The sequence below is a fragment of the Vidua macroura genome, chromosome 7 (assembly GCF_024509145.1).
Source record: "Vidua macroura isolate BioBank_ID:100142 chromosome 7, ASM2450914v1, whole genome shotgun sequence".
In the NCBI taxonomy this organism is placed as follows: domain Eukaryota; kingdom Metazoa; phylum Chordata; class Aves; order Passeriformes; family Viduidae; genus Vidua; species Vidua macroura.
The window spans coordinates 8,949,418-8,973,773 of NC_071577.1; the positions used below are offsets into that span (position 1 = coordinate 8,949,418).

Consider the following 24,356-nt stretch of genomic DNA (forward strand, 5'->3'; position numbering starts at 1 on the left):
GAAAAGCTTCTGTATATTTCAAAGGGAATTCTCACCTCGTTGTTTTTGGTTTTTTTTTTTTTTTGTTGTTTTGGTTTTTTTGTTTTGTTTTGTTTTGTTTTGTTTTGTTTTGGTTTTTTGTCATCACTAGAAGTTTGTTTGTATCTGCTAAGCTAAACACTTTATTTTACATTAAAGTTCTTAATTGAACCAAGTAGTTCCGCAGCTTTCACAGGAACAAGCCCTAGTGGTGTTAAATTTTCAGTTTCTGCCTATGGCCACTGATATTTTGTCTCCCGAAATAGCCAGAAATACTTGTATGCAGTGTCCAGGCTTGTGGGATGTCTTGTGGTTTCTGTGCCTTTCTTTTTGCTTTGGTGAGCTTTTATTCATCACCTGTTTTATACATGAGTACCAGAGATTAAGTCAGTTTCGTTGGGCTAAAGCTATTTGGATTGTCTGACAACAAAGGCATGCTATTAGTTCCTGAATGCTCAAGCTGCTGTTTCACTGTCTATTTTGACCTGCTGGATGCCAAACCAAAGCGTATTTAGAAGTCCAGGATGAAAGTCCTAATCCAGGAATGGGAGTGATGGTGCTGTGGCAGGGGCTGTGTGCTGCCTGACAGTGGGCACAGCTTTCACAGGAGCACAGCTCCTTAACAGCTGGAACAGGTTTGTCACACACCCTCCCTTAGTCCAGGATGAACCTCCATGGAAGCCCCAGTTTCTTTGTTGGCCGTGGAAAGCCCTGGAAAGGGGCTGTTCCTGTAGGCACACCAAAAGTGCCAGAACACTCCTGGTGTTGCCCCAGTGTTTGGATGGGGTGGGTGGTTCAGGAACGTGATTCAGGAAATTGGCAGTATCAAAGCATAGCTGGTGTATTCCCATGGAAATGCAATTGTCCCTCTATTCCCTCTTTGCCAAAGTATGTGCGTTAGAGACTTCTAAGCATTTGGGTAATTTGCATATTATTATAAGAGCTGTGACAAAATCTGCTAGCTTGGTCTCTGATGATGGAAATGCATTGTTTTTTATTTGAGGAAAAGACCTTTGCGGAGCCACATAATGGTTCCTTTATTTGTAATCTTTTTAATAAACTTCATCACAAATGTTAGCTTAAGAAAAATTTAAAATATATAATTAGAATGGGAATGAATAAATCTTTTAAACAAGTGTTTCATTGGAGGACTTCTCAAAAGTCAGTGGTACAAGAGTAAAATGGGAGGTAAGCTACCACTTGTTTTATCAATTGTAATTATAATAATTGATATGTTTCTTTGCTTGGCATTATAATGTTCATTTTTAAGCATTTCTGTTCTGCCCAGAGAGCTGTTTTTAAGTTGATTAAAGTGTTTCAAAAATCCAGACAGTCTAAGAATGGCAACTAAGAAAAACAAATGGATTGCCAGCTAGCCTGGATTTTCTATCAGGGTCCGTGCCAGGACATTTTTAAGGTTCTGGAAATTCACACAGGTTGAAAACTGGTAGGTCTTCATGCAAACTGAGCTTTGATGAGGTGCTACATGTTTATACCTATACTTATCTCTTTACTAAAAGGGAGCCTGGAGATGACTCTGAAAGCCAAAGCAAGTTTGATAAGCCTGGATTTGCCTGCCTGTAGACATTCTCTCCAACCAGTCCTGCAGCTTGTTCAGCTAATCAGTTTCCAAACTAGAGAACTGTAGTGCCTGACAAGACTTGCTCTTGCAAGCTGCATTCCCTCTTAAGCAGTGTAAAGGGAAGCGCCAGAGCAGACTGATTCTGATGAAAGGAAGCACTTGATTTTGTCTTCCAAGCATGACTTCATGCTTCACATTGACTTCCTCAGTCAAGTGCTGATGAGTGGAGTGGGTCTCAGAGGTGCTGGGGCTCCTGGAAGGTCCTGGAAGATGCCAGGAGCCTTGTGCAGTGTTTCTTACTTTGACACTTCTGAATTTTGCCACCTGTGCAGGAACAGTCTCGAGGCAGTTCCCGCTTGGGGCACGCGGAACAAGTGTCTGTCGAAGCAGAGATGCAGAAAAGCACAGCAGATGCTAATAAGAAAATGATGACTGTGCAATGAGTGTGGGTAACGATTCATTAACATGCAGATGTGTGGCTCAGAGTGGCTGGCACTTGGAGATTGTTTTTACAAGAGCACTTGCTCGGGCAGGGCTGACTCATCACGTTCAGTATGAGCTCCCAGCACGCTGCTGCTTTGTTTATACATTGTTTCCATTTTTGACTGACTTCCTTGAATTACCCTTACTCACAAAATTAACAGAAATTATGCCACCTGATGGCTTTCGTAAGGTACAGAAGTACACAATTTCCTGTTCTGCTGTACACGTACATATTTTTGAAAGGAAAAAAGAAGACCATGAAAGGTGTTTCTCTCATTTAAAATATAATCCTAAGGAGGCCTGAATACTTTAAATTTGTAATATCTTTTTTTTTCTCTTATTTTGGTAAATGGGTTTTTTTTTTGCATGCTTTTGCATGCAGAAAAGAAAACCTCATATGAATTTCTCTGTAACTGAGAGTAGTTTGAGTTGGATTTAGATTAGAGTAGGCAAGACTTCTGCTTTGTTAACTATTCAGATGTCATAAAGTTATAACAGCTGTTGAAACCTTTGTTTTGCTTCTTCTTTTTCCTGCAGAACATACCTTCTGGTGGGAGCTCCGAAAGCAAACACTACCCAGCACAACATCGTAGAGGGAGGGCAGGTGCTCAAATGTAACTGGAACTCCAACAGGAACTGCCAGCCCATTGTATTTGATGCCACAGGTAATGTGTGTGGGTGGCTCACTGTGGGGGAGATGGAATGTCTCTGCTCTGATGCTGCTGTGGGGAAGCAGAAAGGTTTCAGGTCCCCGTGGGATTTTTCCATAGTCAGTGTGAATGTGGTTGGGTTTTGACTGGCAACTAGTCAAGGCTTGCTTGTGCTTTCCTTTTCCTCTCCTCTCTTTTAGAATTCTGTTGTCCCTGCTATGTGCTGAAAGCCTGAGTGAGCAAACATTATTCTTCTTGTGTTTTAACCTATTTATATTTCTCCTCTGTACTTTCCAGCAATCCTAAAACATTTGGTAACCTAATTCCCAATGAACCCTGAGGGGTTTTCTTCCTATTAAGAATGTGTCATATGAGGAAAGATAGTTTTCACTATCAGCAAAGGTGGTTTAGGCAGAAATACCCAGAAGTTTCATCTGAAACCAGGAATATGTCCTAAAAACTGTGAAAAAAAAAAGTATTTTTAAATTTTTTTCCCCTCAGATATACCTCCAGAGTGTTTGTGCCTTCTATGATAGCAGCACTCAGGTAACAGGCATTCCTTACCCATTGCCAAAGCACAGGAGAGCTGAGCAGCAGCAGTGTGGACATGAAATATTTCAGTCATTCTTCATGCTCTGGTGCACACAGTGATTTCCACAGCCTGTGGCAGGTCATGAGAATTCACTGCATGTGCTTTTCTGCTCCAGCCACTCACTGCTGAATCCTGTTTTCCACAGCATGTTTCAGGGCAGCGGAAAAACCTCCCCATGTCATGGGAGGGGATTAGCAAGACCCATGTGGTAAGGCAGAGGAAACACCTGCGCCTTGAAGGTCTGGTTGGTTGTAATTCATTCTTGCCTCTGCCAGTATTTTGACTTGGCAGCCTAGAAGTTGCTAGATTGATGCAGCCTTTTTAAATTGTGTGCAGTAGAGTGGAAGAAGCCCTTCTTCCAATTCCACTGTCAAGGTATGCCACCAACGTTGTTGTTGTTCAGATTTCTGAAGTCTTCATATCTTTTTGTGAAAACCACTATGTCACCAGTTCCATTGCAAAAAAACACAAGGAAAAAAAAGTATGCAATGGTACCCACAAACCCCAAGTCATTATCGTTCCTTTGCTCATTTATCATTCTCTCATATCATTCTATAGGAACATATCTGTCAGATTACTAAAAATCTCTATTAAGCTGCAAAGTCTGACATTTTTTTCTGCATCATTGTCAAGGCAGCAGAACCAGATTATAATAACCATCTTCTTTTTGTTGTTGTTCTCTCGGCTTATTGTTTACTAGAATACAAGTGTACTTTTTGTTAGTTTGGGTGCTTTTAAGAAAGAATCTCAATGTCCCTAGTTAATAATCATCATTAATATCATAGCCAAAAACTTTTGGTGGGGAAAGATGAGCCACATGTGTAGGTTCTAGACACATCTTATAATGGGAATTGCAGTGCATTTATGTGTTTATAACATGAACATTTGCAGTAGGCTTTTCCATGTGCCAGGTGGAGTTGATAGAGACCACTGGCTGCTTTCCTGCATGTCTGTGTTTGAGAGACAGGCTTCTGGGCAAACAGACAGTGTTTTGCTTGTCATTTGCCTTTAAGGAACAGGCATGTTAATTGCTTGAAATTTAACAGTAAAAATAGCAGGTCATAAGGGCTTAAGAGGATTTCTTTCAGGCAGGCTTTAACTCACTCCAGCTTTGAGGCAATGAGTGGGGGAATAATGCATTTGTCAATTATTATCCTGGTGAAAAGGGGCATTGTATTTCAGCTTGATAAAATAATAAATGCCCTGAGACAAAAAAAGAAAATGTCTTTTTCTTTGTGCATAACACAATGCTCGATTCCCTGTGTTCTGGTGACAGAGTCGCTGCCAACACTCTAAGCCCTGCTCCTGCCTGTCCCTCCCTGCCTTTTTAGGGAACAGGGCTTAAGGAAAACTCCTGACCCACTTTGGGAGCAGGAAGTGGAAGATCTGACCACTAACTTGTGGTGCTGATGCGAAGGGGCTTTTTGTAGATGACTAAATGCAGCCTCTGCAGGAATCTAGGCTCATCCATCACTGCTTATCATTTGTGCAATACCATCTGTAACTCCAGAGGTGTTGCTTAGCCCTGTGATATGAGGCAGATTTTTTATTCCCTCCCAGATTTACTGGAAAAACCAGGTTCTGCATCATTACTTAGATGTGTTTCTTCAGAGTCATTTTCTAATTGCTTACAGACAGTGAAAAATCTGACCTGTGAAAATGAGAATGCTTGTACTTGTGGCTTTCCTCTGTTTGCCTGATGATGCCAAACTCTGTATGTGGAGTTGGATGCCCCATAATTAACAGGAGTCATGACCCTATTCCTGCTCTTGCTTCCTTCTGCCAGGTAGCACAGCTGGAAATGGCAGAGCAGGCCAAGCAGTGAGTGAGGGCAGGCCAGAGGGAGTGTGGCAAGGGAATGGAGGAAAGAGCAAGCCTTGTTCTGACTGTGTAGGGTTGTGTTTGTCCCTTCATCTTTTATCACAAATAAATATGAGACTAGGGTTCTACAGAGGTCCAGCAAGCAGGGTTTCTTCCTCTAGATGTTGTTCTATTACTCCTACTTAGGACTATTTCTTCTTAAACATTCCTTGTTTTTTATTTAAGTTTTCTGCAGCTTTATGGGTCCATTTCTCTTCCCCATCCATACAAAAGCCACGCTGAGCTCACTGGTTGGACAGGGCTGGGTTTTACTTTCTAGCTCTTGCTTTTGGCTTTAATATCATATTTGCAGAGCAGCATGGTCATTTATGTGATCAAATGCCACAGCTCTTCTGTAGCCCAGGAGGGAAGGTACCAGCTGCTGGAAGATAACCTTTGGAAGAGCTGTTCCAGCCCTGAAGTTCAGCAGCATTGCTTGCTTAATTGCACTTACCCTCACCCCAGCTGCCCTGGAGGAAGGAGATAAGTCATTGAGCTGATAGTTCCTGTACTACAGAATTTAGTACTTTGTGTATTCCTTCCTGTGGGTGACCACTCAGTTCTGTCAGGATGGGAGTTGGGCAGTAGGAGTCCATTTGTGCAATGTCATTTATGTAGCTCTCATGCTGGAATTACATGTTTTTCCCTCTTTTTCATGCCCTTCCCATCAGCCTGTAACATAAAAAACAAAATCAAACAAAAGCAGTTGTTATGATTTTTAAACCTCTGGCTAAAAAAGCAGTGTTCTTTCACAGCATATTTTCTAATTTGAAACAGCAATATATTTCATGGAATCACAGAATGGTCTGGCTTGAAAGGGGCCTTGAAGATGATCTAGTTCCCACCCCCAGCCATGGGTAGGGAGAATTTGTGGAAGGGAATCTCCCCTTCTCCTGGATCTCTCAGCACAGTGGTTATACTCACTGAAAATACACTGGAGAATATTCTGTCTGTGTGTTTCTCTGCACATTACACTAATTGCTTTTGACATTCTGGTATATATGGTGGCTTTGGAAGGCAAAATGTTTATATGGCACATTAACACTTCCCAAATGTAAAGATGCTTCGCTGTGAGGCTTCTCAGCCTCTTAGCAGTGACATCAGTTGGCTTTGATTTAACACAGTTATGACTGTGTGAAAGTGGCATAACAGACGTGTGTGGCAGAGTCTGCCCTGAAGTTCAGGGTGCACATGGCTGTGCTGTGTGTGCTTGTGTCACTGAGCTAGAAATTGAATACTTTTTTTTAAAAAAAAGAATTTCTAATGTAATCAGGCAAGTGTTTCAGGCTGGCTTCTGCTCTTAGGAGCACATCAAGGTAGTAGGTTAAGAGGGACCCAAGCACCCAGAGCAAGCTTCCTAACCTGTACACCTCTGTTGGTCCTATGCAAAACTGAAATATGAAGCAGTGCTGCTGTTACTTTAACAGGTTACCCTGCAAGTCTAGACAGAAACAGGTCTGATTTAGACACTTTTTAAACCCTATTCCTGTTTACCTTGTTAATTCAGCAGTGAACATGCTTCTGGCACAAAACTAAAATTCCTGGTATTGGTTTTCTTCTATATCTTGACTTCTTTCTACAAGTGACAAAGCATGACCACAATTTCAATTCAATTGCTACGTAAAATACTTGGAATTTTTCCCCTCTGTCCCTGTTAACTTTCAGACTTTCAGAATATATAGGAGGCCCTATTTTTCCAGGACAAGCAGTGAAGGGAAATTTATAGTCTTAAGACAGCATATTCTTCAAAATTTTCGCAAACACAAGCAATGATAATAAATCCTTTCCCCTCTGCAAGATGTTTTACATTGCACATTCAAAATAACCAAAATCACAGGTTGTAGCTCAAGGTAAATATTTATCTTCATTCCTTCTTCTCTGTTCTCCACACTGGATAATGTTGTGACCGAAAATTTAGGTTAATTTTTTGTTTAAATCCATTGAAATAGGGGAATGCTCTGAATTTTGTGAAGAAGAAAGTATCTGGGAAAGCAAATTGTGGAAAAACTGCTTTTACACCTGGCTGAGCCCTTTCTACCAGACTGACCAGAGATGTGGTTCCTCTCTTAAAAAGCTTAACACTTTGCTTTTTCTGCCAGCTGCTTAGCAGCTTTTTCCAGGAAAAACATATTGCTTGTGGGTAAACTGTGAAGAGAATGCACTTAATACAGCAGGCCATTTTCTGTTTCTGATCAGTTCTGAGGCCAAGGTCCAAATCCATTTGTTTTAAAGATGCATCAGTCTCCCTCTCCTTTTTCATTGCCACAGCCTTCACAGACTGGCACAGCAATTTTTTCATAGATAGTACCAGATATAGCCAATAGTGTTTCCATAATCTTCCTCAGGAAAAAGATTCCTGGAAAGTTAAAGGGTATTCCACAAGTTAAATTTATTTTGTGTAGTCATCCATTTTCCGTGTATAAAATTAAACATATTTTTTTCTGTGCAACAGGAGGATCAAAAGTTCACAACAAAACCAGTGAGCAGAGGGGTGGCCAAATGTGCTTTTTAGGAAAATCAACACATCATCTTTGTTTTTACTTCTGTGTTTTACATTTAGGCATGCATGGAATGGCAGGGTTCATACACTTAGCTAATTGTCTGATGTCTAGTACCTCCATTATTTGCTCCTGGAATTTTAGGGGATCATTCTGAGTTTTCATTTCAACAAACAAAAAATTATTCAGAGACCCATGTAACCAGTTGGAGTTAATCAGGCTATACATGTGGCAAATTAATAAAAATCAAAAATTTCCTATGTGCTTGTTTTCCAAAGAGAAACAATCTTCATAATTGTTTATATTATTTTCTTTTTCTTATTGGCCTCCTAGCTCATCATCAGTCAAGAATAGTGGGAAATTGTTTGATTTCCTCATGTGTCTATGGCTTTTCATAAAAATGTAATGAAATTATTTTATTACCTGCTGCTTTTTAATGAAATTATTTTATTACCTGCTGCTTTTTAAAAGAAAACTTTAATTGAGAAATGTATCTGCTGCAGTACAAGATGTTTGAAACTGTAGCTCTTTATGTCAGTACCAAAAAGTGCAGTCCTGAGACTGCCTTGAGCTGCTGCATTTAGAATCAGCTGATGAAATGCAGACAGCTCTATGAACTGCTACAAAGGAAAATATGCTCATAAAAACCAATCTGAACTTCTATGCTAATGAATTGCAGATTTCTTGAGCAGATTTTGTGTTTAGCCCAGGAAGATTTGCTTGTTCAGGCAATGGATTGTTTTGCTTTTCTGAGACCTGTGGTAAACCAGGGATGCATGGCTGAGTGGTCATTCCTTCTCCTGGGGAAAGCTTTCCCTGCTGCTTTCATTCTCTGCAGCAGATCTCAAAATTCAAGACTGAGGAGACTTGCAGAAGGTGTTGAATACTAGAAACTAGGAGCATCTCAAATGTTTTCAGTGTGGTGTGTTTTTGCTGCTTTGGGAAAAGAATTCCGTGTGGCCTCTGCCTGGAGAAAGTTTTGTCACTCACAGTTGTACTGTCCCTCCTCTTCCCCCTTCCCAAGTTTTGATGCAACAAAGTAATTTTAGAGAAATTTTTCGTTCTTAAATGCTTTTGGATACAATTCTTTGGAGACTGGATATTTTGTTTTGTGCTAAAAGAGGAGAAGGAGACTTTTCAAAGGAAATGCCCTTGTAAAGAACTCTCCTTACATTATTACGGTTTTACATGATTACTCCTTACATTTTCAGATTTGTTTTTATTTCTATCCCCCGAGTGGGTGATCCTAGACAATAGGAGGCTTTGTTTGGAAGCCTAAACCACCAGCTTGGCATGGCTGGATCTATCTGTGACCTATTTAGCTTGAAGTGGGTATTTTAACTGCCTCAGGCAGCTTTGAGCTGTAGCGCTGCCCCGGGTGAGATCTGCTGATGAAGTTGTGGCTGGAGTGGGGGCCATGAGCTTACAGTTCCCTCCTGGAGATTTTGGTCACTTGTGCAAAGCAGTCAATTGTTCAAAACTCCATAATTTCCACTTACAAAATAAGGAAGTGTGGGATAGGTCGGTATTCTTTGCAAATAGCTTGTTCTAACAAAGTGCTGCTTTATTTTTGGCTGATTGCTTTATTGGTATCACCACGGAATCCACAGGAGAATTTCAATCTCAGAGGCCATTGATTTCGTCAGCAATAAAGCAATATATCTTGTGAAGACCATTCATTGATTGGGAGTGAAATGGAATGATTTTTATCTGGCCAAGTCTCTCATTACCTCAGTCCCCCTGAAGTTTGGTTGTTATCCTTTTGCTTGTGCTGGGTGACTGAAGCGTGCCTTGGGTGCTGCTCTGAATGCAGAAGAGAGCGGCAGAACCTATGGAAACTCCTCCCCATGCTGTTAGAGCTGACAGCAGAGAACTGCTCATGCTTTAGTGATTAGGTAGACTCCTGCATGAACACTGTTGGCTCTGTGTGGATGTGGCTGGCTCGCAGGGGGATGACGGGTTGGAAAAAAAACCGAGGCGTGCTTCTATTAGGCAAAGGAAAAGATGCTTTTGTTCCAGCACCGCCCCGGGGGGAAAACGCGGCATTCGTACCTCGGGACAGGGAAGGGGAGTAGTGGGAAGGTCTGTATTCCCCTCTCCCTGAGTCATTGCAAAACACTGTGGATAAACCAAGGTTGCTAAAGAGCATCAGCTGCCTCCCAGCATGGGGAGTTTCAAGTGAAGATGAGCTTGTGTTCGCTTGCTCCTGCTGCGTCAACTGAAGTTGAAATCTCTCATCTAATGATAGATGAAAGATACTTTACACTGCATAAAGTTCTCCTATTATGAAAAGAGGGCTCTTCCATATTTTATAGCTTTGTCTTTCTTTTGGCTAGCTGCATAGTTTCCTTTTACCTAGCAGGGCAACTTCATTTCCCTGGAATCTGCGTAGTTACAAAGAGGTTTATTTTAACAAGAGGTCTGTGAATTGGGTGATATTTACATTTTACAACTTCTTAAGTGTTTTTAGTATGATGACACTGAACCAGATTTCATCAGTTCAGTGCCTCTTGACTCATGATCATCTCTGCTAAGTCTGTCTGAAGATGGGGTAAATGTCTTAGTTCAGTTTGTTTATTACAATAAAAACAGGCAGGCTGCAAGTTACAACTGGATCCACTTACCCAACAGCAGGACTTTCCTAGTAACTCCTTTGTTCCTGTAACTGATAACATTTACCTTGGGAAAAGAAGGTGCCAGCAATCCAAAGGTGGTAGGTAAAAGAAATCCATCACTGAAAAAAAAAAGTGATCTTTTTATTATATTTGGAAGAAGGATTTTTTTTCTTTTTCTGCAATTTTTACCCAGCATCTCTCCACATTAATTTTCATTTTTTGATTCAAATCTTATGGAATGTGGTAAAGAGAATGTGGAGAGTGCTCCATTGGTCCACAAGCAATGCACATCTTTTTTTGTTTTTGTTTTAATATTAATTCTGTTTTTGCCTTCCACCTAGAAAGTACCTTGTGAGACACAGCACTGTTGACTTGACATGCCCCTATTGAAAGAGTCGTGTAAAATCATCATGTGATGCCTGCTACAATCAGAAGGAGCAAAGGAAAAACCAGGGCAGAAGCTGCCTTTACAAATAGGAAAAAATACCCCATGGTCATATGACATAATCCTGGAATTAATGACCCATCAAGTACAAGTCCCTGTAGCAGTTGCATTTTAGTCTGACATATGGCATTGTATAAAAACTCTGAATGTTTCCTTGAATAAATCTAGTCAGAATATAGTTTGTCCTGCCTAGATATATTTGTTTGAATGCCTTTTTTAAGGCTTTTTCAAGGCAAGGTTGGATGGAGCTCTGAGCAACCTGGTCTAGTGGAAGGTGTCCCTGCTCATGGCAGAGAGATTGGAACGACATGACCTTTAAGGTCCCTTCAAACCCAAACCACTCTGTGATTCTATGACTAAAATGTACATCATTGGCTTAAAGACATGTGTAGGGTATTTTTTGAATACTCTGAAATTTCAGAAATACAAGAAAAGGCTGTAAGAAATACACTAAGGCTACAAGAGCCCTTATAGGACTAAGGCTGATTATAATACATCAAAGCATTGGGCTGGATTTATAAATCCCTGGATGTTTAAATCTTACCTGTAATACAGTTTGGTTCATTTAAGGTAGGTACTGTTTTTAAAGGGTATGGGGGAAAGCTTGTTCTTTTTACTTTTTTTTAATTATGTATATATATATATATATATATAACTACCACTAAAAGTTATACAAAGATAAAATTATAATCAAGTCAGGCTCTTTGCAATAAAACACAGAAATGCTGAAGTCAGTCCAGTACCTTCCCATGACACATATACTTTATGGTATAACTCAACATTTAACTGTGGTTAAAACTGCTTCAGTGAGGGCACACATTTAAGTGTTTTAATGTTTGTTTTTCCCAGTCATGAAGAAAAACTCAAATGGTTTCTTGTTTAAAGTGAGGGGATTTTTCTTGAATGGGTGTTTTCCAGATTTCCTCATAAAATTAGTTTCTCTTTGGATCTGAGAGAAAGGCTTATAATCTATTTGCACAGTTTTTCCTGGAGAGAATTCTGAGTGAGTATAGGTAAAAAAAAGGTTACTTTTCTTCTCTAATAGAGAGTTAGCATCAGATTTGGCCTGTATCAATTTTTTACCTGAGACTTCTGTCAGTGTTTCCAATGTACATACTTTCCACTTGATCTTCTGTCCTCATGTGCTTTCCAGTGTTGCATCCATACTCAAGCGGAACTCGAGGCCCTCTCCCTAAAACCTCCTCACTTAGCTTTAAACAACCTAAAGAAGCTTTTAATACAAGAGAAACTCAATCTAAACCATCTTAGCCTTGTAGCACATCTTGCTTTGTTATGTGTGTCAGCACTGACGTGGGACAACTTTACTGAGATGTTTGCAGCATGTTTCTACAATAGAGGCGCTATAAATAAATAAAATCCATTTTGCCAAATTGCCTAATGGAACACATTTTTCTGTGGGGTGGTGGGGTTTTGTAAGAATTCTTCATTTGTTGTTCAGGCCTTCAGAAATTACGATGCTGGCTTCTGAAGTCATGACATCTGGCACATAAATGACATTTGGCACATAATTATCTTTGTGGTCATGTTCGTTTGCTTTCCGGTTTGGAGATGTGGGGTTTTTATGTGCCAGCTTCTGGTTGTATCTGAAAGCATAGAGATTTCTAATGTTATCCTCAATTTAGAGCTGAAACAGGGCTTTTTAATACTGTAGGGAAATTTTTTTGTCCCCTAAACACCAAGGGAGATGCTGTCCTGGACACTGATCCTTCTTGGCAGCTGAAGAGCGCACAGGGAAAAGGCAGAGAGGAGCTGTTCTGGCAGCCTGTGCTGGTTGTTCTGCTGGCTCCCCCCTTCTCCTGTGCAGTCAGCATAGACCATGGGCAGGTGGTAACCAGTACTTGGCTTTCTTTTTATTGTATTTTTTATTCTTACTGTTCAGCCCAGACTTCAAGAAGCTAATTTCCTTAACAGCTGAGATAAAATCAGGTTGATAATGCAGAATGGCTGCTTACTCCCTATTGCAACACAGCCTTTCCTTCTGCTCCCTGCCTGTTGTTTTAAACTTGTGGGAGGTTTGCATCCTAGACATCTTTATAGTAGATAGGACAATAGGATTCTGCTTTACACTATGGAACTGCTATACCAGCTTTCATTTTTGCCATGCATACATAGAGTTGTATAAGTATCCAACAGAAAAGGATAAAATGCCACTCTGCAACTATCTCCAAGTTTAACATTGTTTAAAGCTGTGTTTGGCAAGTAGAGCTGAGACATTTCTTTGTATTTAAAAGTAGCTGGACAAGTAGAGGGCAGAAGCCAAATCTGTCTTTCCAGGCTATGTAACCCTGGGTGTGGTTAAAAGATGAATTAACCACTTTTAAATCCCTCTTTGGTGCCAAAAAGGATATAGTTCCCAGCCTTGTGTTGCTATCTTCTCCCCAGCAGGTTAGCACTGTTCCCCTCCCCATGCAGCCAGCTGGGTTGGAACCTCATCCTGCTGAATAATGTTTTAGGAGGGTTCATTCTTTGGTGGTTCATGATGTGACCAGGGGAGTAGTGCCAAGAGAGACACGGGCAGCAGGAATGAACCCGGGGACAGGAGCAAATGGGAACTGCTGCCCCTTTGGGTGGCAGCTTCATCTGAAACTCACCCAGTCATGCCTTTGAGCAAAACTATCTGTGGGTGGATTTTCATAGTTAAAGACAAGGAACAGAAGAAAATGGTGATAAAACAGGGATTTTTGTGTGTGCCAAAGGTAGTTCCCTATTTGGAAAACATCTTGATCTGGGTTTGTTTTTCTGTACCATTAAAAGGTGACATACATGTCTCCAAGCTCCATTTTAGCCTGTGCAAGGGTGAGAGTATAAAGGTTGAATGTACATAAATCTATGCAGATGTGCTGACCATCAGCAATGATTTATGTTCAACGTACATAAATCTGTGCAGGTGTGCTGACCCTCCAAGCCTTTAGCACCAGCCCAGTAAGAGATGGAGGGGAGGTGACAGAGGGAGGTGGAGATTTTACTTTCCTTTGATGACATTAGCAAAACCCACAATAGTTCTCTGTGTTGCAATGTGCTTGGCATTGGTTTCTGTGTAGTTCTAATCTGAGAGCAAAAATAGTCCAGATACTTGCTTGTTTTGCCTGACTCGGCAGATTAAAATCTCTTTTGTCTTTTTCATGGGACTTTCCTAAAGGAAGTAACGCAATCTCTGCAGACAAAGCATTCTTTACAAGGTGTAAAAGAAGCAGGGAAGTTCTGGTTCAAGTGGCTGAAGTCTCTGATTCATAGCAGGGCTGGGTTTGGGCATCCCCTGGCACTCTGCAAGTGATGTGGCTGCTGCCTCATCAATTCCTGAGGTTTTCGGCTCTCTAAACCAGCCATTTAGGGAACTTTTAGCAAAGGTATGTTTTTCAACATACCTTTACATCGATTTTCTCATTATGCTGGCAAAGTTTCCCTCATTTTGCCAACAAATGTACACAAGAAACACCAAATAATTCTATGACTTTTAGCATTCACACCTGCAGAAATACTGCTTGTTTCTACCAGCCAGCATCATGGAACAGCCACCACTGCCCATTACACAGTCTTTAACTTGCTCTCTTTCCCCATATCTTTTCAGCTTGCAAATTGCCTGCTTTGTGCATCGCAGTGGCACTCAGAATAGAGATGTTACCATTTGGTGGAATTAGGAGAAGGATCTCATTCCTGATTCTAGCCAAAGTTCACATGATTTAATCCAGGCAATATTTCTTTTAGAAGCATTAGTCCTAACGGGGCTTTGGCTCTGCTCCTTGAGCAGTGCTGTAATCTGCTTGGAAATCAAATATCTCAGCTGTGAGGTATTTACTGTGTGGCTGTCAAACATGCTATAAACTTTGAGCTCTTACAACTAATCAGCATTGTACCAATGCTCTGTGTGCAAAAATAGCTGCTTTGGGCCCTTGATATAAAAAAAATACTAATAAATCACTTTTAAAGCCTGTTTCCATCAAAGCGTGATATTCTCCAATGTTGCTGTTCCTGATTTTCTCTGTATGCATCAAAACCAATGGCTTAGTGTGGGTTTTTTTTTTTTTCATTTTTACTGTACAGGTTCCTGCGAAATTATGCTTCTTTTTTCTTTTCTTTGTAGGTAACAGAGACTTTGCTCCTGATGATCCGCTGGAATTTAAGTCTCATCAGTGGTTTGGAGCCTCTGTGAGATCCCAAAATGATAAAATTCTGGTAGGTCTTTGATGCCCTTCAGATGCATCAGTACTGAGATATTGCAGTGGAACAAAACGTGAAGAGATACAGATAACTTAGAATTTAAACAAAATCCCACTAATCAGCATGACTTGTCTTTTCTTCAGAATTTCCTAGCTATACTTTTCTTAACTCCTTGTGAACAAAGGTAGGAGCATTTCTTTCAACTTTTAAGGAAAGTAGTAAAATTAGTTTGATGAAGTTAGAATGTGCTATAAATTCTTGATGAACACTTCACAGCTGTTCCTTTAAGAAAACGTTATTTTTAAAATTCTTGATATAAATTAGCTATTTATAAAATACAAACTGATGGTAATTCTGCCCCACTGCTCATAGTATAAATCTCTTCTAATAACACAAGATACATCTGCTAGGTGTTTTTTTTATTGCTTTTCTGTAGAAAAATGGAAATTCATTGTATTATTTGATACTCACCAGTATTTTGAAGAGGAGTTTGTTTCCTCACTGTTGTGTGTTCTTCCCTAGGCCTGTGCTCCACTGTACCACTGGAGAACTGAAACAAAACAAGAGAGAGAGCCTGTAGGAACTTGTTACCTGCTTGCTGGGTCAAAATTTGTGGAATATGCTCCCTGCAGGTCAAGTAAGTATAGAGCTCTTACGTTGCTTTTCTCTTTGGAATTCCTCTTGTGTCACATTTTGGAGTGGAATGTTTTACAGCTATTTCTCCCTTCCACATACAGAAATTAGAACAAAACTTAAAAACTAGATCCAGACATCTGAATTCTCCAGTTGAGGTTCGTGATGCAGACCTTGTTTTCTTTACTGTAGGCCAGAGGAAAATCTTAGGTCCAAGTATCATTGGGCTTGAGGACTTCTGTTGTTGAAGGGAACAATTCTGTAGTAATCACTCAAGCAAAATTATGTAGCAAGTGCTTTTTCAAAGACCAACTCTGGAATTCTTATGAATCTCAAGTATTTTATCATTATTCAAGTACATTATGGTGCAAGCTCATTTTAGAAGACAAGGTTTTGCAAAAATAGGTTCTGATGTCCCTGTGTGCATACACATGTAGTGATGCATTGTTTAAATTATATCAACTGTTGAACATTTGGAGTCTTATTTTCCAAATGCAAAGCATTTATTTCCTCTTGTTGGGCTGATAGATTATTTAGAAGTTTATAAGCTAAAACTTGAATGTTGAAGTTAGGGTTGACTTTTTATTTGCTGAAAATCATTTGTGAACAGCAGGAATAAAATCCAGCCTGGTCCAGCATAACAAGAAGTTAAATAAGTATTAAATTAAATCATGCCAGATAAGCAGTCACACTTTCAGATGAGGAGCTCCCAGCATTTCTATTCTAAAGCTGTATAATCCTAAAATTGATTCAGCCATAACAATTCTTGCTGGGATGAGTCTCAGTATGGAGGTATTTTTTCAGCCAGGTGTGCTCTTTTTGTTTTAAGCCAATTCAGCTTTCTTTTCCATACCAAAAGAAAAACTTATCCCCTCTTTTCCAAATATCTTATTTCCTGAATAGAAATTGCAAATATATTTTCCCCAAGACTAAATACATTAAGGAGATTAAATACAAAGGAATATGGGGTTTGCTGTTTGCTTTGACTGTGCTAGGCTAGAACATGTGCTAATGTTGCATGTCTATTAGGCCAGCCCTAAAGTTGTTACAGCATTTGGTGAGGAGTTGTTGATAAAGAGAAAATGCTGATTAAGGAGAAAAGTATTCCAAGGTTCAAGTTTAGGAGTGCAAGTTTACATAGGGAGATGCCTTGAAAAGTATCTGCAGTACTGCAACTGATGGAGTACTGATAATACTTAATTTATTTATTTTTCTCCTCTTTCTTGTCTATCCTTTTTTTCTTTGGTAGCAACTATTGATGCAGATGGACAGGGATTTTGTCAAGGTGGATTTAGCATTGACTTCACAAAGGTATGTGATTTTTTTGTCATTTCTGTGGGTCAGCAGACAGCTGCAAGTTAGCAAACCCTCCTGATACAGAGCACTTAGAATCACAGTTATTATGAAACCAGTGTTACTGTTCCTGGTAGGAAGCGAGCCCACAACCAAACAAAATTTATAAATAAACCAAAAAATAACTTGAAAGCACTTAAAGAGCTTTTATAAACCTGTTTCTCCCTACATCTTCATAGCAGCACACTTTCACCTCTTGTAGGAACTATGTCCTGAACAAATAATCTGCTTTCCCAGCTTCCTGCCATACCCCTCTGCTGCAGCTGGTCCTCAAGTGAATTCAGTGTACTAGTCAGGATTTTTGAGACATGGGATTGGTGCATAGCTATTCTTACTTTTTGAGGAATAACTCAGGGAACTGGTAAACAATGTGCTTGTGAATCATGTTTGATTTTCTCATCAGCCAGCAGAAGTACAGGGTTTTTTACCTGACACGTTTCTTCTACTTCTGTGCTCTCCCTGCCTGTTCTAGTTCTTTTTTTTTTTTTTCAAATTCACAATTACTTTTGAAATCCAAGCACAGTAAAACTGTGCACAGAGCTAAGAAGGTACTGCAGTGTTTTATATTGGACAGTGAAATGGTTGAGCAGAATCAGGAGGTGTTTAGACCACGCAAGCCCTTTTTGTGATGTGGCTCTTTTTTTGGGTTCTCACGTCTCAGGATGAGGTCATATCCCATCAGTCTTTGCCCAGAGCCACTCTTGGTTTTCCTCCAGAGGAACCTGCCAAGTGCAGGAGAGGACTGTTGAGCGTTTGGGTTATTTTGCACACTCCCCCAGGGTCACTGTGCAGGTTCCAGGCCTGGTTAAAACCAACTTTGGGCTCTAATCCAAAACCTTAGAGTGGGCAAGGGTGTATCTCCAAATGTCTGACCTAGATTTTTCTGAGTGATGAATATAGGAGTTTTTAAGATTAAAACCTGGATAAGTGGCTTAATTATGCAGCAAAGCCTATGGCCTGATTCAATACTTACAGAGCAAATTCCCAACCCTTGGATAGCTAATGTGGTTAAAGTTTCATAAAATGGTATTGTGAATTGCAGTTGTGCCAAGAAATATGAAGTGGGGGAATTACATCACAGTTATTATGAATTAAGCTTTTCTAATGATAAGTTACAGAAAATGGCAGAGGCAGAAGATTGACACTATTTTGTGCACTGACTTATGATGTAACACTCTCTGAGTTTTCTCCTAATTGTATTCCTATTGCCATACATTTATGGGGGAAGAAGGGTCTATTAAAATAAAAACTGAATTCTGCCTAGAATTCTAAATGGGTGAAATAGTCACTGAATGTTTTTGTCAGCATTTTACAAGATGCATTTCTAATTAATCACTCCTTCAAAAAGGAAAATGTGTGGTGGTCAGCAGAGCTACAGTGATGTACATGCGTGGGATTTCTTCTCACAAACACAGGACGTGCTGTCTGGCTTTAGATGTGCCTCATGTGGTTTTAATTTTTCTTTCTGTCTTCCTTTTTTTCTTCCCTTTCAAGGGAGACAGGGTGCTGCTTGGAGGACCTGGAAGTTTTTACTGGCAAGGTGAGACATATCATTTAAGTCACAGAGAAGTTGACCTTTATGATTTTTCTCTTTATCCTCTTAGTAATTTTTGATCCACAGTCTTCCAGCTGCTGTCAGAGTTTTTGTCAGTAAGAAAACTGACAGAAATGCTATTTTGTTCTTAAGAATATCTCTTGAATAATCAAGGCAACCACAGATAATGGTTACAGTAATAATAGTAGAGATGTTATTTGTGTTTTAAATAATTCCATGATCATAAAGGCATTTTCCTGGAATGTGGGATTTGTTTTCTTCAGCAGGATAAGTTTCCTTTAGCATATTTTGTTTTACTATGTACATGTTTTATAATTTGACACACATACAAGGTGTACATTTTCAATGAGAAATATCCCCTCTAAAGAGAACTTCATTGTTTTCCTCTGATGGCAAAGATGTTTTGCATTTGTATTAATTGGTTTGTGCTGCAGGGCACATTTTGCCTCTACCTAGCATTACCTGTATATTTTGCTCATGTGGGATTCAGGATTATTCATCCTTTAACTGCAGCTCTCTGTTCAAAGGAGAGTGCTGCTGTAATCAGGACACAGCTGCCAAACTCTGCTGCCTGCTTTTTAATGGAACTTCTAACATTTATTAATAGATTTTCTGTATCATGCCAGTCTACATGTAGGTGCAGCAGCACAGGAGGCTTGTTCCAGCCCTGTGTTTTAAATTACAAAAAAACCTGAATTATTGAAGATAAACTGCAGTTACAATATTGTATAACTTAGGTTCCTGTATTCATTTTATTGCTTTTTGGCAAAAGTGACACTTCATCTGCCAAAACAACCTCATCCTCTTCTACTAGTACCAAAAAAGCCCACTTGGCTCTGAATAGAAGACAATAGTATGCTTCTGAGAACAAGACTTTTCATCCTAAACTTTTATTCCACACGCTGAGATGCTGGAAGAGGAGTTTTCCCTTCCTTTCATACACATATAAATATGTATGTGAAGTAAGTGCCATTCTGAATGGGGTTTTTTGGTGATTCAAGCTTTAATTTAGACTCGAAGAAAAGAATGTAAAGGAGTCACCACCTAGTGGCTGATGAAGTGAAAATGGAGAACATGGCAATACACTGTGCTGATCTCATTTTTGTTCATTTTATTGGCTTCTTGTCTGCCAAAACAGGCTCTCCTGTTGTGGTATTTGAGCAAGGAGCACCCAAAGGGCTCAGTTCTGCACAACCATGAGCATGTGATAGCTCAGCCCTGCCTTTTAAGCTCTGCCTTAGTTTAGCCTCTGCAGTGAGGGCTCAGTGTGTGCCTTTGATTCAATATGTGCACACGTTTTTGCTGGAGTAGGATCCATATTTTCACTTGTGTCCTTCCTGGCACTGCTGCAGTTGGCCCCTTTCTGGTCAGTGTTGTGGAAGAGCCGCTGCTTCCGAGGGCAGCATTCTGTGAATGAGTCCACCAATTCTGGTCGTGGTTTGCAGCTGTTTTCTCTCTCTTTAGGCCAGCTGATTTCTGATCGAGTGACGGAGATTGTGGAAAAGTATGACTCCAAAGTCTACAGCACCAAGTATGATGACCAGCTAGCAACCAGACCTGCCAGTGCTGCTTTTGATGACAGCTACTTGGGTACGTGGTGGGAAAGGAGAAACCTCTACCTGCAACACTCCCTGCCACTACTGATGCTGACATCGAAATCACACAACTAATAATTCCACATCTAACAGATAACAAGGGAGTGACATTCCTGAAAATGCACTCATTTATGTATGATGGAATTGTAGTTATTTATTGTAGTTATTTTGCCATAGGCTTGACTCAAAAAGCACCTGATGACAAAATAAATGGAGACATTTTCATGATTTTCCGTGCTCTGTTATTCAGGCTGAATGTGGGAATGGTAAATGTATGATTTTTATATGAGAGGTTAGTCACATAGGTGGTTGATTGTTTGTTTGTTATTTAAAAGCAGCTGTTTCTAATAACCTACCAAAACAAAATAAAAATGTTAAAGAATTGTGTTTTGGAAGAAAAACAATGAGGAGTGGGAAATCATAATTTTGCTTCACGTATGTCTAACCAGGCTCAGGAAAAAAAGCAAGGATATACCAGGACAATTCTCAGGATGATAATCTTAAAATTTTCATATTCTGATCTCAAATTCCTGGATACTGATGAGTTACAGCCACTCCTGGAGCTCTTCATAGTCTAAGCTGCTTCAAGGCAATATTTTTACCAGTGCATTTTAAGATGAAGAGAGGAGGACTGTGCACAGAGACACAGTGTAAAGAGAGATGAAAAGTTCAATAAGGTTTTTAAAGCCTCATCTTGTCTCTGCAGGTTATTCAGTGGCTGTTGGAGACTTCAATGGTGATGGCATTGAAGGTAAGGCCCTTGCTTCAGTAAGAACATCATGTTAATAGGCTGGGCAGATCTTTCAAATCAGTGCACAGGGAAATGCATCAAGTGCTAGGAATGAGCTGGTCTGTTCAGCAGTAGCTGTGCCTTGGGACCTGACTGTTATCTGTGTCTTGCTTTATGTTTCAGACTTTGTATCAGGAGTCCCACGGGCAGCAAGAACTCTAGGCATGGTAAAAAATTTGAAACATTAAACTTTACAATAAAGTAAAAAAAGGAGACTATTGCTGGTGTGCTGTAATGTGTATTTCTTCACGTGCAGGTGTCCATTTACAATGGGAAAAACATGTCCTCCATGTACAACTTCACTGGAGAGCAGGTGGGTGGCTCTGCTGAGTGTTGTGGGTGACCAGGAAGCCTTTCCTATGTTGCAACAGTATTTAGGGTACTCGATAACAGTCTGTACATTACTGGCTTGGTTGCCAAAGCAAAATTTTATGAAGTCTGAGGGAATTCTAATCTTATTAAATAAAGGAAATGCTGCCCGTTTTGAGAGCTGGGAAAGAGACTGGATCATGAAAGAGGAAATGGGAAAAGTAACCGATGGGTTTGCTTTCTAACACAGTATGGAAGAGAAACAAAAACGAAAGGAACAAAAAAATTTGTGGCATATATTATCATCTCGCTGATGTATGTTGTGTACAGATTTGTGTAAAGTTGTTTGTTTGTATCTCTACAACTCATAGGTTTGGTTTGAATTTTGTTTTCCAGATGGCTGCCTATTTTGGGTATTCGGTGGCTGCCACAGATATCAATGGGGACAAGTAAGTGTCCTCTTCTCCCTCTTCTCACCAATGCCACCCAACTTGTTTCTGGAAAGAAAAAAATAGCTTTTATTAAAAGGTCTTTCCCAAAATCTAAATTTCTGTCTTCATGGCTGGTTTAACACATCTGCATGACTCTTTTGCTAGCACTCCACATTTGTTTTAACGTTTGTAGGTTTGCTTCTGCATTTATCTACATAAATACATGTGTATATTCACATGCTTAAGGTCCATTAAATTTTTGTATATTTGTGCTTAGTTGGTCAATAAATATTTGCCTTCAGTTGAATTTAAAGACAGTGAACTTTCATCTGAGCATTGACTTCAGTGCTGAGGTAACAGTGCTGAAGAGAATTAATTTTCATGCTGCTACTGAAGAGCTTTGTCCTTTTTTGGTCCAGTTACACAGATCTGTTTATTGGAGCCCCTCTTTTTATGGATCGAAGTTCAGATGGGAAGCTTCAGGAGGTTGGCCAAGTAACCATCTGCCTTCAGCAAGCTTCAGGAGGGTTTCAGACGGAAAAGCTGAACGGCTTTGAGATCTTTGCGCGGTTCGGCAGCTCCATCGCACCCCTGGGGGACCTGGATCAGGACGGCTTCAACGGTAGGATGGTGATTCTTGGTCAGGATCTCCTGGTTGTGGAGGGTGATGCCTCAGGTTTTAGCTTTCATATTTTTCAGATTCTGTGGTGTTTTAGTGTGTGGATCTGGGCTTCATATTAGGGATGGTGAGCTCTCTTCACAGAGCAGGGAGACAAAACAATTCCTTCTCTAGCTGGGGACCAAGGACAAATGATCCAAATCTCAGGCCCAAGAGCATAAACCATGTGGCCTGAAGAGAGAAAAACAAGAAGGATGGGACTTCATGGGCTGGAGTTGTAATTGGACAATTAACTCCAATATGCTAATAAACCAAAACTTATAGAAGTGTGAGACCCCTGTGTCCAATCGTCCATTTTGTGATCATTTTGAGTTCACCTGGGCTGTAGCCCTTGTGCTGCCCAAGGTGTAACCATTGAGGCCTCCTAATAAACACCTACTTTATTCTTTGGCTCCGTCTAGCCTCTGTTCTAGGTCAGCATTCACAAGGCACCAAGGGAGCCCAGGCAGCACAGAGAAAGTGGATTCTGCACACAAACACTCGGCGCTGTAGCCGTGACCGAGTGTGGGACACTGAGGTCTAGACTCCTTTCGATGCTTGTATGCTACTCCCAGGAATGCTAACAGGAGTTCCATGGATGCATCGAGCAGAGACTATACCACTGGCACGACAGCATGGACTGCTCTAGCTCTTACACTGACCACTTCATTGCTTTCTAAGCCATGACCACAATAGAAACTTCAATAAAACACCTGACCCTCCACGGTGACCTGTTAGGAAATCTTCAATACAAATTTCCTCTTTCCATTGTTTAAAGACCATTTTCCTCCCTAGAAACACAATGATGACAGAAAAGAAGGTTTGATTTCAGATTGCTGGTTAAAAATGTTCATATAAAGAAGATTTTCCTGAGAAAAGAGTAGGGTTTGTTTTTTTTAAATTTGTTAATCAAAATGGAAGAGTTTGGTGGAAATACTGCATAGCAGCTACAGCCAGATGTACCAAGAGCTGAGTGTCTTGAGTGAGTAATTGGAAGAGAAGTTTGAGTCTGACACAACTGGAGCTGAAACTCTTAAACCCCTTGCCCAAGCTTCTTGTTACTTTCTGATAGGAATGAAAGGCAATAAAGCATCCCACGTAGTGTTGGGATGGAGATTTCCAGGAATCCTAGGGAGAACACTTTTTAGTGCCCATTATACTCCAGTGTTGCCTAAAGAGCAGTGGGAATTTGAGTTCTACCAAAAATCTTCATGTTTTTCCATTCTGCTTGCAAGCTAAGTATTTTCTGTAAGATCAAAAATTACAATAGATGGTTACTTCAAGATTCCCAGGTAGCTCTGATTTATTTTTGATGAAGTCATAAATTCACAGTGTAGTTGAAATTGGAAGGGATCTTTTTAGTTGCTAACTGGATGTAGAATCAGTGTGAAGATGCAATATCACTGCAACTATTTACAGAAGACATTGGAAAGCTGACAGCCAAAATTCCAATTGATGAGATTATCCCAAACATTTTTAGATTCCACCATACTTACATTTGAAATACACTGTAGGAAAGAGAACCATAGCAAAAGTTGCCTCTTTTTAATTGCTTTGCTGTTATTTAGCCTACTTGCTTTGGGTTTTATTGCTCTGCCTCATTTTGGGAGTGTTAATTAAAATGCCTTCCATCACAGTATGGTGCAAGAGAGGAATTTTTACTGTCTTCATGAATTTTGTAAATAGGAGTTCAAAATATAAAACTGTAAACTTTTGAGTCCTTATTCTTTTCATCAAACTTTCCCAAATTTCAGAAAAGAGGAAGGAGAAATGTAATTATTCCAAGTAGTGTTTCATGTTTGGTCCTTGAACTGTCTGTGGAAATGTTGAAATTAGATCATATGTACACTTCTAAAGCTGTCCTTACAGATAGTCTAATTAGCATTTTGTTTCCTACCATTTATTATTCATTAACAGTGAGTACTTTAAAATTTAAGAGATAGAATAACTGCACTAACTGGAAATTCTCCATAAAGCATGCTGCCAAGCTATGGGATAGAGTGGATTTTAATATTTACCATTGGTTTAGGATGATTTAAATTTTCCAGAATTATCAATATGTCCCACCCTTTGGAGGAACATGAGCATATAAAGGAAATGGGAAGAGAGT

General features: G+C 40.0%; 1 protein-coding gene across 1 annotated transcript in view; it reads left to right on the forward strand.

Moving 5' to 3' along the window:
• Positions 1 to 24,356, forward strand: part of ITGAV (integrin subunit alpha V) — a 45,225-nt gene that overhangs the window by 1,491 nt on the left and 19,378 nt on the right. Inside the window, exons 2-12 of the mRNA XM_053982287.1 lie at positions 2,621 to 2,748; positions 14,846 to 14,937; positions 15,445 to 15,559; positions 16,805 to 16,866; positions 18,403 to 18,448; positions 19,928 to 20,053; positions 20,765 to 20,809; positions 20,972 to 21,015; positions 21,105 to 21,161; positions 21,554 to 21,606; positions 22,008 to 22,210. Of these exons, the coding sequence (XP_053838262.1) occupies positions 2,621 to 2,748; positions 14,846 to 14,937; positions 15,445 to 15,559; positions 16,805 to 16,866; positions 18,403 to 18,448; positions 19,928 to 20,053; positions 20,765 to 20,809; positions 20,972 to 21,015; positions 21,105 to 21,161; positions 21,554 to 21,606; positions 22,008 to 22,210 (971 nt within the window). The remainder of the gene's footprint in view (positions 1 to 2,620; positions 2,749 to 14,845; positions 14,938 to 15,444; positions 15,560 to 16,804; positions 16,867 to 18,402; positions 18,449 to 19,927; positions 20,054 to 20,764; positions 20,810 to 20,971; positions 21,016 to 21,104; positions 21,162 to 21,553; positions 21,607 to 22,007; positions 22,211 to 24,356) is intronic.